Raw genomic sequence first — 15,767 nt, 5'->3', positions numbered from 1 at the left:
AACCTGTGATTCTCCAGATGTTTTGGACTACTCATCCCATCATCCCTAGTCAGCAAAGCCAATTCTAAGGGATCATTGGAGTTGTGACTCAAAACATCGGTAGAGCCGCAGGATGCAAGTAAAGATTATACAAGGCAGAGTGTGAGCCACTGAGGTGTGGCAGGATTAAGCGCGGGCATGGTGGCTTGAAAGATGGGAGTGACATGGAGAGAAAGAGTAGAAGCAGAAGCGGGCAGAGGATGGATCCAGGAGCACAACAGCAGGAGCAGAACTGGGGTGCTGAAACTGATAAAGAGTCAGGTACTACACATCCTAAGGCCCTTGGAAATGCTAGCCTTAAGGCTCTGGTTACATTTTAGGAGTGGTCTCAGGAGTTAGTCAACCATGATCTGTTGAACCCCAGGGCCCGTTTAACCAGTGTTAAGTGCATGTCATATGGCTCCACCTGGGATGAAGGTGCCACACCAGATGTTATATTTCACTACATTTATTAAGGAATTTATTGCAGGAATGCGCAACTAAAATGAAAACAGGGTCTTCCCAAACAAAACAGAGGTCAGGTTGGTTCTTCTTAAAAGAGATCCGAGTCCCTTCTCTTCAGAGACCCTCCCCCTTGTCCAATGTTTTCTCACTGGGCTGTACGTTCCTAGGCCTCCCCAGCTTTGTAGATAAACATCCCCTTTTAACTGTACAAACTGGGTTTACCCTACTCCTTGCTCGTATTGTGAGCTTCAGGATGTCCCAAACCCTTCTTCTTGGTCAGAACTAGATAATGGCTTTCCAGGGAGCCATTCCCCAAGATTCGCTATGATGTTAAGCCTTGTAAGCAGAGTCAGTGGACATAGCTGGCAGAGATAGCAAGAGAGAGGTCCCCGAGATCTGGATTGGCCTGTTCTTCCACCTGGTTTCTCTTGCCCCATCTCTCTGATCTCGCAACAACCTCCCTGACCACAGCTTGTTCTGTCTCCCACTGTTGGGTCTGGGCTAGGGTGAAATGAGCCAACAGACCCTGCCTGCTCACCTATCTAAATGTTCTTCACGCCAATCCTTCTGTCAGCACCTAGTTGTCTTGTCTCTGCTCCTACCTCGTCTAGCTCTCTCAGATGGGCAGGGAGTGCACCAGTGTGGTCATGGACGGTTTCAAAAGGGGTTTGGGTAGCAACTGACTTGCTGCGCTAGTGGGTGGGGGAAATCTAGACTCCCCAACCTGGAGTGCGTTGCGACAATGTGATTATCCTCTGCCATATGATGGGGGCCCAGATCGGATGGCATGGGGATACCCATACTGCTTCATTCCCAACATCCACTGACTTGGGCTGGCACACGGACCCCTGAATCAGCACCTTGTCGGTCCCCATCACAGGCACCATACTTTTTAGAGTGAGATGGGCACCATATGCCTTAGCAAAGAGGTAGCAGAACATCAGTGGTGAGCAGAGCACAAATTACATAGGACAAAAAGTGTAAGAGGTTAGCTAAAGCTTAACGTGGGGAGGTCACCATCTCCTAAAAAGCTAGTGAGAAGGGGGTATGGATGAGGGATCCCTTAGTGAGTGTGAAGGGCACCATAGCCGTCATAGTGAACTGGGGCACTATGACTATGGATCAAGAAGCAATGTACCCAAGGTATCCGTATAAAAGAACGAAAATAAATAAATTGAATGGTAGATATGTTTGAATTTCGGCTGTACGAAAATGAAATACAGCCAAACTATTTGAAAAAAACATCTACCATTCAGTGCGATTTCAGTGAACAAGGGGAGAAGGGGTTTGTGGGGATGTCCCACGCACCCTTGTTCACTGTAATTGCATCAAGGGTTTTGGGGTTGTCCCCGGTGACACACATAATAAAGATATTAAAAACAAAAAAAAGGACCCCTTGGTGCCGGTTCCCATGCAAATAAGTGAAGGGAACCGGTGTCGCATGTCGCAGAGGGAAGGCGCTGTGTGCCACCCAAAGGTAAGTAAGGGGGTGGGGGAGAGCGGGTTATCTGAAATGTCAGTGGGAGAGAAAACTGAAAGTGATTTTCCTTCAAATAACTTTCACTTTTTCTCCTTCGGACATTTTGTTTTCAATCAATTTATGAATATCCTGTACCCGACACTATATTTGTGGTGCGAATTACAAATAGCAGTTATAGGGCTATACCACTATGTTAAGGATTTGTGGCATTTAAGCACCCGATTGCTGTACCTGAGACTAAGCTGAGCCAAGATGCTGCTGAGCCCTACCCCTGAGATGGTGTTTGGTTAAGAAGCGGATGGGGGCTATAACCTGAGACTATGTTGTGATTTAGGGAATGAGAGAGGAGAGCAGTATCCCCCAAGATAGTGAGATTCTGTACGCTTTCTTGTCTGATCCATTCTGGCACAATTTAGATGCTTCTTTTATGTAGGTTTTGATTCCATTACTATCATGTGAAAGAAAAAAAGAGGGCATTCAACTACACTTTGAATCATGTGGTTCTCGTTGATCTGTCACACGAGAGCAAATTGTTTATATTTGCACTTCACTTTATCAGATATTTCTAACGCAGTTAGAGAGAGGCGTAGGAGAAAAGTGCCAAGAAATTTAAAAATTCCCACAGCTTTTTCCTATCCTCTCGTAATGTGTGTTAGGGAGAATTCTCTGTTTAGGCTGAATTTCCTAACCTAGTGGGTCCGCCAGCAGCATTGCTGGATTTGTGGGGTTACATTTTTTCACCTGCCTAAAAGTGAGACTCTTTTACCCTCACTCTTGGACATGATTTGAGTGTGATTCTTTGACTCTAGATGTGTTTAATGGGCTATGGGGTCTTTTACTCCATAGGGCTTCATGTGTTTTTGTGATGTGTGTTACACAGCACCCTCCGTGCAGGAACACAGGGGTGTCATAGTGACCCCCCAGTATAGACTCCATACTATGGGACTGACTACTGTCTCCCAGGGCATGTAAAGTCACCATTGACTTAGTCTTAAATTCTGAACAGAACCAGTACAAACCATCATATTGTGGACATACTGGCTGGGGCAATTCAATTGCCCCGGGGTCTGTTAGTTGAGGGGGCACGTGTCCGTCCCCCCGATCGAGTTTTGGCTGGTGGCAGTGGGTACTACTTTTCATATTCAACCGCAAATATTTCTCTATGGGATTTTCCCATTGTTCGAGGCTACTATCTTTATTTAATTACGATAGCCTCGAACATACCGTCGGTTTATTTAATTAATATTAATTCTCCGGTTGGTATTTTTTGCCAAAACTCGGTTCTAAAATGGCGTTTGTGTTCTCTTCTGTGACTCCAACCCAAGTAGAGCCCTTTGATCCACTTTTTGGTGGGCTTCTCCACAGAAGCCCTCCAAAGTGGTGCCACTCTGTCTGGGGTACTTAGGAGGGATGGAGGGGGGTTTAGACACCCTGGACTGAGTTGCCTAATAGCACACGCTACCGAAATTGCGGATCTCATTCAACTTGGCTGCACCAATCTGCAGGACCTGCCCTAATGCTTGCCTTACCCCATAATTACACCATACTTAGAGAAGACAGAGTCAACTCTCGAGGAGGTGGCCTAGCTATTATTGCTAAAAATAATCTCACCCTAAAAACTGAATCAAGTTCAACGACTAACTCCTGCGAATCATTAACTGCTAAACTCCTCGCATCTCCCTCTCAAACTATTACTATTCACCTTATCTATAGACCACCAGGCCCTATTGGCACGTTCGAGGAGGACATTTCCACAATCCTCTCAAACAACCTAAAAACTTCATCCCAAGCTATCCTTCTGGGAGACCTAAACCTAGGCTACAATGACCCTAAAGACCTGCAAGCAACTAATATCACTAATGTCATCTCAGAACTAGGCTTCTCCCAAAAAATCCTACAACCCACACACGAAAAAGGCCGTATACTTGACTGGGTTGCTGACTATAACTGCAATACAACGATTGTCGATATCACCTCACAAATCTGGACTGATCATGCACTGATAACTTTCCTCCTAAATGTTAACCTGGCCCTACCTATTGAAAATGCTCGGCTCCCCCCTTGCCAACCAGAAACAAAAAACTTATAACTACAGAAAAACTGCTACCACTCATCCTCCCCAGATTAAACTCTCTACCTGACTTATTGGACACCTCATCACTAGTAAATGAATTCAACTCTTCCATGGCTACAGCTCTAGATACTATTGCCCCACTGAAACTGAGAAAGAGCAAGCCCAGAGCCCACCTAAACACCTGGTTTACTCCTCACCTCAAATCTCTAAGACTTGAAAAACGTAAATGCGAATCTGCTTGGCGACTAACCCCAACAGAGACAAATAAAATTACACTCATCAATGCCTCCAAGATTTACAAAAATGAAATAAATAAAGCAAAAAGAGATAATTTCAACAACAGAATACTGCAGGCCAAATCTGGAACGAAAGAACTATTCCTTATACTAAAGGAACTAGAAAACCCTATTCCTGTCCAAGATAACTGTGACAAAAATAAAATATGGTGCTCGAACATCCAAAAAGCACTAAATGACAAAATTGCCACACTCCAAACAAAAATTGAGACAAAGAAACAGAATATTCCACCCTCAACTAACCCAAGAGGCAAACCACCAATCAGCACTAAACTAGACCATAAATTTAACTTCTCGAAAGTAACTATACTCGAAACTGAAAAGATAATACTTTCACTCAAGCCATCCAATTGCCGAGGCGACCTATGCCCAGCCCAACTAATAAAGGACGCGGCCAGAGACCTCTCCCCATTCATTTCTAAGCTTATTACTGCCTCCTTTGCTTCAGGCACTATACCAGATAACCTCAAGCAATCCTGGGTCCTCCCCTCCTAAAAAAACAAACACTGGACTCATCCATCCCGACTAACTACAGGCCTATCACAACGGTACCCTTCCTGTTAAAAATCCTAGACAGGGTAGCCTACCTGCAGATCCAAAAACATCTGGAGCTGCACCACCTTTTAGGCACAAGACAATCAGGCTTCAGACCCCAGCACGGAACTGAAACTGCGCTCATCGATCTTAAAACTCAGGTTGATGAGCTGAGAGACTCTGGAAAGATGGCCCTACTCCTCTTACTGGACCTCTCTGCAGCCTTCGACCTAGTGGATCATGATGTGCTCTGCACCCACCTAGAAACAGCTGCCCATTTCTCCACACATGCCATCGCATGGATCAAATCATTCCTAACCGGTAGAACTATGAGAGTCTTCTCTACTTCTGCTGCTGCTGACCCTGTATCCATCACATGTGGAGTCCCACAAGGTTCTTGTGTCTCCCCCACTATGTACAACATCTTCTCGAAGCCCTTGTTCGATGATCTAGATGATCTGGGTGTTACCTACACTAACTATGCGGATGACACTCAGATTCTCATACCACTTTCAGGGGATTATGAAAAAGATTTGGCATTGGTGAACAAGACCTATCTCATCATTCAGGCATGGATGGCCACCCACGGGCTATGCCTGAATGATGACAAAACGGAACTTATCATACTGGGGAACAAACAAAACATCAATAGATTAAAAGAAGAATACTCCTCCTTCGTCATAGACGGCAACACTATCAAGGTGGCAAAAGAGGTAAAAACATTAGGGTTTTACCTTGATTCCCACCTCTCCCTAACCAAACAGGTGAGCGCAATGGCATCCAGCACCGCATATACCTGCAAGCTGATTAGAGCCGCAAAACCATACCTATCCACTGCCAACTGCCTAACCCTTGCTCGAGCATTAGTGCTGTCGAAATTGGACTATTGCAACGCACTATACTTAGGGGCCAATAAACATACGTTGCAAAAGATTCAAACACTACAGAACAATGCTCTTAGAGCTGCCTTAGGAATTCCAAGAAGGGAGCATATTTCAGAGGCTAGAAGACAATCCAACTGGCTCTCCACAGCGGACAAAATCAAACTCAAGACAGCTTCTCTAACTTTCAAAAGTATCAACCATCTAGCACCTAAATACCTAGCTGCTAAATTCAACAGAAAAATCTCCACTAGACCCACCAGAGAAGCATACTCTAACCAGTTAGTGATACCCCCATTTAAACTAAGTACGGCCGGAGGAAACAGCTTCCCGGTCAAAGCTGCCCAGCTTTGGAACTCCCTCCCGCCCGGCCTGAGATCTACCCAATCCTACGCTCTCTTCAGATCTAACTGTATCAACTGGATCAAAGAAAATGACCGATAGTCCCGCCCTACACTAACATAACTACTGTCCTACAGACGTACTATGCACATAATTATATACTCTCTATCTTCCTACTGCATATTTCCTGTACATATTATGTTATATGTTTATATTATGCACATTGTATATTCTCCCTACTATCCTGCATTATGTAATTTCTACGATGTATAACCACCACTTGTAAGCATGCGTAACCTGTAAAGTTTAAAGTATCCTTGAACAACGCGCCCGGTTACCCTCGGGTTTGGTGCGCGCTATAAATAATAAACATAAACATAAACTCAAGTCACACTCCGTCCTGATTGGCCCAAGTGGTGAGCTGGCCGGCTCACCACTTAGCATGTTTGAGTGACAGCTAGGCTGAGTGAATGGGGGTTTTCTGCATAAAAGCAGGGCTTTGGGGCCTGGAACTTCAGAAGTCGCCACAGGACCTAAGAATCCGACGAGGGAGAAGCTGAGCCGACCTGCCATGACGCCACCACCGGTGGAGCCCTGCTGGACCGTCTCACCACTTTTCCCAAGGACAGAGGAGATCTCCCGCCGGAGAGTCTTCTTCCTTTGACTGGTGGGGATAACCAGTTTCACCGTCTTTTCGCCTTCCTGACGTATCTCGTGGCCGCCTTGCCTGTGCCAAGCACCCCGGCAACCGGGATACCACGTTTTACCACGACCGCGAATTAAAGGGTATTACCTTTAACCGGAAAACTCTGCGGCTGGTTTCTTCCCTGGTAGTGCAACGACCTTCATCTTTCCTCCAAGTCGAGATCTTCTCTTCCCCTGGACGACGACGAGACTTGCACCCACTGCCAGGAACAACTGCCACCGCTGGAGGATCCTTCCCACTTAAGGTACTGTGTCCCGCCTGGCTTCCCTTGCCACCGACTGTACGGGGTAGATTTAGCCCCCGGCTTTCGAACCTGGATTAGCCTGGGACACCCTGGCTAAACTTTTCTGAGCCCTTCTAAACTCTTTTCAAACTCTCTGCAAGACTTTCTAAGCCTGGGGTAACTGTGTGATCTTGGGCGCATTTGTGCTTTGCTCTGTCTAAGAGTGGGCCCGGCCTATGGACTTTGGTTCACAAGTGACTTTTGCTCTTCTGCCTTGCTAATAGCTTGCCTTGCTAATGTTGCTAAATCTTAGAGTGGTGTACCTTTCCATATTCTGTCTTTTTCCTCCCTTTTTCACAAACTTATTGGAGTGCCATCTATAGTTAAGCGCTCACCTATGTATGAAAATAAGTGGTGTTTTACTAAGAGTTATCTGATAAGGAATAAGGGTTGTATGTATTATAATAGTACTGTGTTTAGAGTGTTTTACAACAAGAGTGCTGGAGTATTTCAAACAGTGTGTTTTTAAATAAATAATTATATACTTTGATACCAAAGTTCTGGTCAGTATTTGTTTGTATTATTGTGTCTGAGTGCCTATTGTGTATACTTTGCATACTGCCTAACTCTTCTTGAGGGACGTCTGACTGCTCAGCCACAGCTACCAGGTAAATCTGGGTGGTACAGACAGCTACCAAGTGGGTTTACTGCTAACACCCGTAGTCCTAAATCTTTTGCAGTGTTCCCTAAGGGAACTGCACAGGTTTCTGCCTAACAAGGTGTACACTATATTGTCCTGAGCACACTATATTGGTTAAATCTTTTTATTGTGGGATCTTTTTATCAAATATATGATACTTAAGAATCAGACTTAAGATCTTGTGCTAAACTTAAATTACGTGATTTTGTAATTTATGTGTTGTGTGAAAGGTGTAAAACCATTGTTCTATACAATACATTTGCATTCGAAATGGGAGTTATTAACCAAAACACTATGCATCCTAAAAACCTGGTGTCACAGTAGCTCTCAAGGATCAGAGTTGTATTCCCCCGATTTAGATGTTCTTGTTGTTAAGAGTTGTGGTGACAGCTTTCTACATGATTAAATACTTTCCCCTTACAAGTGGCGAACTGGAAGGTATGGACTAAGGCCAGAGTAAACGTATCGCCAAGGTCTGGTGACATCCTGGCTAGGTCACAATATGCCACTTCTCGGACAAGGCCAGGCGCCATAAGACCACTATGGCGGTGATGGGCGCAGTACAAATATTGAAAAACATGACATATGTAAAGTGTAGTCAGATAGATGCTTATTTGAAAATAAATCCTCTCCGACATTTACTGCAGAATTATTATTAGCACACAGGGTAAAGGGGCAAGCCAATGAGGTGGCTGGGTATGCGGGCTGTATAGCCCACGTTCCATAAAAGCCTCTGACTCCTCTCCTCCATGCTGTAGTTTTCCCTTTGTCACACGCGTGCCCCGCATTGGACCCCTCTGCCTCAAGTCCCCCACAAGCTCTCCCTAATCCCTCATCCCGCAGCCCCCCATCTCCCTCACCCCACGCTCACCAATCAAAACTTACAGCAGAATCGGTTCCCTCGTCACTTGCTGATGCGTCCATGGACATAGCAAAGAGAGTCAACTACTCCTGTCGTTTTTTTTACGAGAATTCAGAGCGCATGCCCAGCGCTTATCCAAATTCCCTTTACAAAACCGGAGATTAGGACCCAGTTCGTTTGCCTGGAGTGCTAATTGCAATATACACCTCAGAGGGGCCGTTACTGGATGGTAACAGCCCAGTAAGGCCCCCCACCTTGGTGTATATTCAATAGTCATTGAATTTAGATCCGTAAAAAAGCTAAATGTACAAACTTTCTTGATTAAAAGGATATTTCCTAGAATCACATACTTCACTACTTGAAATTGGCATACATGGATAACTTGTCATTTTTTTGTCTGCAGTTTTGTAAATGGATTACTTACACAATGCCAGATCCACATTTTTCACAAACAGGCAACTTTTGTGCGTTGCCTATTGACGATGCAACTTTTGTTGTCGGAGGCCGAACACTTCTAAACCCTGAAGGTTTATCTGGGTCCCCTAAAAAATGAAAATTTGCACAGTTAGTACAGTATGAGTGTTAGCAGAACAAGTTTAAAAACAAACAAGGAAGTTAAAACTTCTAAAGCTTTACAGCAAAGAATTATGCAAACCAATAGACTTATGTCTATTTGGCAATGTTAGATGTTTTGTACAGTACCACTGCTTTGTGTTCTAGCATTGCCAGATCTTTTTGCCACTCTTTGTCTAAGTGCATATGCACCATTCGGTATGTGTCCTATGTACAACATTTCGACCAAAATGTAATATAAAGTACAACCGAAGAAGCCCACTTGTGTAGCCTATGACTTGCTTTGTGGATTTATAGATCATTGATGCTCAAGAAGGACAATCCAAGTACTGTCCGAGTATCAGTGCCACCATCAGATGTTAATAGTTTACTCTATAGCACTCTCAGTCATTATGGAGTTTAACTTGTGATGGTATGGATTGGGTCAAGCCTCACAGGTGTAGGCATTCAATAAGACTGTATAGGCCACTTTATTTATTTTTTTAAAACGTACATCTAGTCTTGGTGTTCTTCCTGATCCCAGATGGAACCCTTTGACACCATATGCCCAAGCTCTGGGTGAAAAGGTGCCCCCATAGGTAAGCCTCCTCCCTTAAGTTGCCCAAACACACAGGACTAACACCAAACTGAGCCAGAGTCTCAGGAGCAAGGAGTGAAGATGTTCCCTAGGGCATAGACAAAGGAAAAGGACTTTGGGGATGCCTGGTTGTGATCCCCGCCACAGCCGATTGGCATCCCACATTGAAGAACATACAGAAGATCTCACAAGGAGATGAATGTGGAATCCTTTACTGAAGATATAGTATTAATTAGCAAGTGGAGTCCTGGCACAAACCTCTGGTTTAAGGCAAAACAAAATGATACCGCGTCTGGTGTGGAAGGCTTTCCAGGTAGACGCACTTAGGAAAGTTATGCATGCTGAATCTGGCTCCTAACACACGGTGACTTACACATTACACTCTGAAAGTTGGTAAGCTGCACTGGAGCTTACCTTTTCTATGTGACCGAAAAGTGTACTGGCAGTGCTAAACCAGTTTGTGATGTATGCACTGGCCTATCCATGCTAGACCACATTGCTTAAGAGGGAAACTTGCACTTGCTCTGCAGTGTCCGTTTATGTGAGACAGAAGCTTCTTTCACTGGCACTATGACTGTGTCCATGCTCTATCTGGTCTGCGTGAGGGACGGTGTATAAATGTGAGGGAATGTAGCAGTGCTCATTCTGATGGTGTAGGTTGTGAGTGAAGTTTGCATTCACCATGTCCTTGTTATACCAGTTCATGCGAGAGGGATGCTTCCACATGTCCTACCCATGCTGTTCTAGATCTGTGTCTGAACAATTCTTGCAACCGCCCTGCCCATGCTGAACTTTACTTGGGCATGGGTCACTTGCCATGATAGCCTATGCTGCAGCTGATTTGTTTGTGGGAGAAGCTTACACGCTGCCTATGCCAGCCCCACCTATCTTGTGTGAAGGATGTTTGCAGAGCTCTGTCAATGCTATACACAGTGTGTTTTAATGGCAGTATGCACTGGCCCTGTCCATATTATGCCTTTTTATTTGAAAGGGGAGCTTACATTGGCTTTGTCTATTCTCTACTGGTCAGGTTGTGAGGAAAGTTTGCACCAGACTTTTCTATGTTGAATCTGTGTAATTGGTTAAAGGAAGCTTGGATTGGCTCCTATGCTGTACCTTTCCTGTGTATGACAGAAGCTGGACTGGTGCTTCCCATGATCTACACGATTTACTTGAGAGGGCAGCTGTATCTGTTACTCTGACATTCAAGTTATTCTGTGCATGTTCATTGGAGGGAAGCTTGCTTTGGCCATAAGCATGCAATTGGTTGGTTGGGTGTTACGGATGCTTCCCCGCACTCATGTTATACCTGTCTGTTCGTGACGACTGACAGTGCCATGCTGTACTTATTTGTGTGAGTTGGAAGCTTGTCCATAATGCATCTGGTCTGGACCATGCACTCCTCTATCCACGCAGTACATTTGCATTTTATTTTATTTTAGGAAACCTGCACTGTGTCTCCCAGTGCTTTACATATTTTTACGTGAAAGATATTTGACCGGACACCTAAGTTGTACATGTTGAATGTGTGACGTTAGCACACACCATTGCTGCCCGTGCAGTACCAGATCTGTATGTGTGAAGCTTGCAATGCTGCTGAGATTGCTAATGTTTTACGATCATGCAATGCTGCTATCAATCAAGTCTGAGCATGCATGCTCGTTTGTTTAGAGCAGTGGTAGTTATGCTTTCTGAGTATTATTTGAAATGCTACCTGATATGGTGGCATGCAGCTGAATAGGTGGAACACATTTGGGGTTGGGCATATGACGGCCTGAGGCATGTGTGGCAAAGTTACATTTTGCCTATGGTGGCAAAAATCCTTGCACCTCCCCTGACAAGGTACAGGCAATTTATTCTACAGGACAAGAACGAGGCAACAACCCACACAAAGCTCACAAGACCTGTTTACTTAAAAACAATACAGATACATGCCGATGCAAGTCTAATAAATAGCTATTGAACTGTTCTTTGGGGACTCAATATGAAATAAACAAGGTGTTATAGAATATGGTCCTCCCTTAGTTGGACGCAGGGGGCGCTGCTAGGGGGGGGGTAAGGGGGCTATAGCCCCTGATCTTTTGGTTTTAGCCCCGGATAGAATCTCAGGAGCTACAGCCAAAAGACTAGCTAGCCCCCAGTCCCAACAGTTCCGACATCAGCGTAGCCCCGGGTCTTTTCCAGACCTAGCAACTCCCCTGGTTGAACGACTCATCAATCAGAGCATTGGGCCTCGTTATGAGTTGGGCAGGCTGCCGCGGAACTCTGAACACTGTTTCTGCCGCCTGATATCTCGGTGCCACCGGGACATTAGTAGTCCCGGCGTCCCAGCAGAGCAAGCAGCGGAAAGTAAGTCCCCATTCCCATAGGATTCCATGGGAATGGGGAGATTGAAGCACTGGCACCGTTGCCTTCAGTGCCGGTGCTTCTGAGACAACCCCTCCTAGGTCAGAAATGCCAGGGCGCAACGGCCCCGGGAGGCAGAGTTGGAGTGTAGTAGTCCAGAAAGTGTGCCGGTACGATGCGACCGGCACACTTATTTCTGGACCGCCACACTTGGAATGACGCTCAATGTGTTGAAATGATCATCACAACAGGAAACCTGTTTATAGGGAAAGAAGAGTGTTGTAAAGTACATATTGGTTATTGTTTTATTATTTATTTTTTCCTTGATGACAGTTTCTGAACATAGCCAGGAAACAATACATAGTAATGCGCCAACATCCATTACACACATTCAAAACAGTGATAATCATGATTAACAAAGAGCCAGCCACAACAACAACCATCAAGCCACTAATGTTCGATCATTAGGGCTAGTGTACAAATCAAAAGCACAGCCCCAAACTGATCTATACTACTATGCCCAAAGTGCACATCCAACATGCTAGTGTGGGATAGATAGATAGTTACTTGACTATGAAGTTAGTCATGTTGACAAGTGTTTACCAAAAAACTCTCCATAGAGTACTAAACAAACAGTCTGTATGAAAGCAATAAACTGACATTTACGACTGTGGGCCACTTTTTCATTGTTGTGCGACCCTGCAAACACAAATTCGCTAAATATAACAGTATGATCTATTTCAGACACTGCCCAGAGTGAGAGAACTGGAGGAAAGAATAGGTGACAAATATGAGCAAAATGTGTACCAGATTTCCCTTGGCCTCTGCTCCAGTGACATCAAACTGCAATGTTATTTATGGGTTCCATTCATACCATTTAGTGACTACGGAGGACTCGGTCATAACTCCATGCTATGACGTAACTATGGTGAAATATGAAACTCTGACATTACTCTTGACTCCAACAAAAGCTTGTTTGCACTTGCCTCCTTTCGACTTCTCAATGGAACAAAGAGGCCACCTTTAGAGGCTGTACATGGAAACAGGAAATGACGGCCACTCAGAGTAAAGGACCCCACCTTTCTTCCAAGAGGCTGAATAGGGTGAAAGACACCCATTTACAATATAAAATTGTACATGGGTGACTATCAACCACTTTATCTGCATAGTAAGTATGAATATATGTTTGTTATTTCTGGATAATGATTCTGCAGAGGGCTGGGTCACACTTATTCTAAAACATGTCAAGGTGAAGGTGGTTAAGGTTGATTAGTAATTGCCGGCCCTGTCTACTGTGAAGCCACATCACTATTTACGGTCTGTGTCCTGTACTGTCCTGCCACTGCTCTGTAGGTCAGCCAGGTCAAGTCAACATAATCCAATATTTCAGGGGTAGGGGCGTGTTACCCCCACATGGACTTTGGGGGAGAAAGGACACAGACTTGTTGAATCATTTACTCTTATTTTTTATTAACTAACTGACTTCCGACTCCTGTTCAACCTCTACATGGCCACCCTCCCACGAATAATTCATTCACACAACATCCTGTGTTACAACTACGCTGATGACACTCAACTAATTCTAAAACTCCTGAACTCAAAACCCAACTGCCGACCTGACCTCGCTTCCTGCCTCCTCGACAGAGAGCTCTGGATGACCACAAACCACCTCTTGCTAAACCCCTCCAAAACCGAAATCATGGTATGTGGCAACACCGAAGTTCTTCCACACCCACTACCCTGGCCATCTGCCATGGGCAACTCACAGACACCCTCTAATTCAGTAAAAAACCTTGGATGCACCCTAGACTCTGACCTAACACTCTCGCGCCAAGTCAACAACGTCTCAAAGTCCTGCTACTACCACCTTAAAACTCTTAGGAGCATTTTTCCATACCTCTCCTTTCCCAACAGACTCTCTGCGGTCCAATCAATTGTTATATCAAGACTGGACTACGCCAACACCCTCTACCTCAGAGTCCACGCATACCAACTGACTAAACTACAAAGAGCACAAAACGCCGCAGCCAAACTGCTACTAGCGCTTGGCCCTAGAGACCACATCTCCCCAGCCCTCAAAACTCTGCACTGGCTTCCGGTTGCCCGAAGGGTGACCTTCAAAACCTTATGCATTTCTCACTGAGCACTGCATAAAACCGGACCTCAATCTTCAAAGCAAACTAAAACCCTATCACCCTGCACATACTCTAAGATCAAGCTCAGCCGGCCTCCTAGTCATACCAAAAACAAAATCAGCCAGGTTAGGCGCATCATCATTCTCAGCCTTGGCCCCCCACGCTGTGGAACGCATTCCCAACCCACATTCGACTCACTGAAGACCACATGTCTTTCCGCAAATTACCGAAAACTTGGCTCTTACCCTAAAACCGACCCCAAACTCAAACTAACTCAAACTAATAACAGCATCTCAATGACTTTTGCCCAAATGCTAGATCATAAATAGTGATGCAGCATCATGATCCGAGCGAGAAATAGAAAACTAATAACCTCTAAAGTTAGCTAAAAAGGACAAACAAAATAGAATTAGTAAAAAGGATCAAACCTGCGAGGTGGATAAAAAGAATAAATTGTTCGAGAGCAGTAAAGTGGCTGAAATTAATGAAGTGGACGAAATAAATGTAATGGACAAGAGGATCAATGTGGACAAGAGGAATAAAATGGATAACAGCAATTCAACTAACCCAAACTACTAGATCATAAATAACAATAAAATAAATAACAATACAATATCAAGATCCAAGTGAGAAATAATGTAAACTAAAAAGGACAAACAGAATAGAATGAGTAAAGTGGATCAAAGCAGTGAAGTGGATAAAAAGAATAAATTGTATGATAGAAGTAAAGCGGTTGGTTGAAATTATTGAAATGGATGAAATGATTGCAATAGACGAAAGGAACAAAATGGATGAAAGGAATAAAGTGAAGAGGATGGAAAGATGAATACAGGAGATGGATGAGTGCACAGACAGATGTCATGGAATGTAAGAGTGCATGGTATAAATGGAACTAACAGAATAGACGATTCGAGTACATGAGACAGGTGTTGTGCATGGGACAAATGGAGAGCACGGAACGGATCGAGTGCGTGTGACAAGTGACATGGGCTGAACCGATAATGCAGGATGAATGAACAAAGTGAGTGGAGCAGATGAAGTCGGTGGAGCGGATGAGTGCGTGGAGCGGATGAAGGGTGTTGAGCGGATGAAGGGTGTTGAGCGGATGTAGCGTATGGTACTGGTGCGTGGAGCGGGTGAAGTGGTTGAAAGGAACGGGTGAAGTGGTTGGAAGGAACAGAGGATCGATCTGGAAGAACGGGTGATGTATATGGAAGAGACGGGTAAAGTATGTGGAAGGAACGGGTGAAGTATGTGGACAAAAATGGGTCAAGTATGCTGAATGGAACGTGTGAAGTATGTGGACGGAACCGGTGAAGGGGATGGATCAAGTGAAAAATGTGGTTGGAACGGAGGAAGTATGGGGTCGGAACGGGTGAACTGGGTGGAAGGGATGAACTGGGTGGAAGGGATGAATGAAGTATGTGGATGGAACGGGTAAAGTATGTGGATTGAACGGGTAGCATGTGGATGGAACGGAAAGTGTGTGGACGAAACGGGTGAAATGGTAGAACGGATGAAGTAGGTGGGCGGAATGGGTGAAGTGGGCGGAACG

The 15,767-nt window shown here is 44.8% G+C and overlaps 1 protein-coding gene across 2 annotated transcripts in view; it reads right to left on the bottom strand.

The window, feature by feature from the left end:
* PDLIM1 (PDZ and LIM domain 1) overlaps nt 1-15,767 on the bottom strand; it is a 563,378-nt gene that overhangs the window by 17,886 nt on the left and 529,725 nt on the right. For both annotated transcript variants that reach the window (XM_069610591.1, XM_069610590.1), the window contains one exon: nt 9,006-9,123. In XM_069610591.1, coding sequence (XP_069466692.1) covers nt 9,006-9,123 — 118 coding nt within the window. The remainder of the gene's footprint in view (nt 1-9,005; nt 9,124-15,767) is intronic.

This window comes from Ambystoma mexicanum, chromosome 8 (genome assembly GCF_040938575.1).
Source record: "Ambystoma mexicanum isolate Mex_15411 chromosome 8, UKY_AmexF1_1, whole genome shotgun sequence".
Lineage (NCBI taxonomy): Eukaryota > Metazoa > Chordata > Amphibia > Caudata > Ambystomatidae > Ambystoma > Ambystoma mexicanum.
Note: the sequence above shows the minus strand (reverse complement) of the source record. Positions and strands in the feature narration are given on the sequence as shown.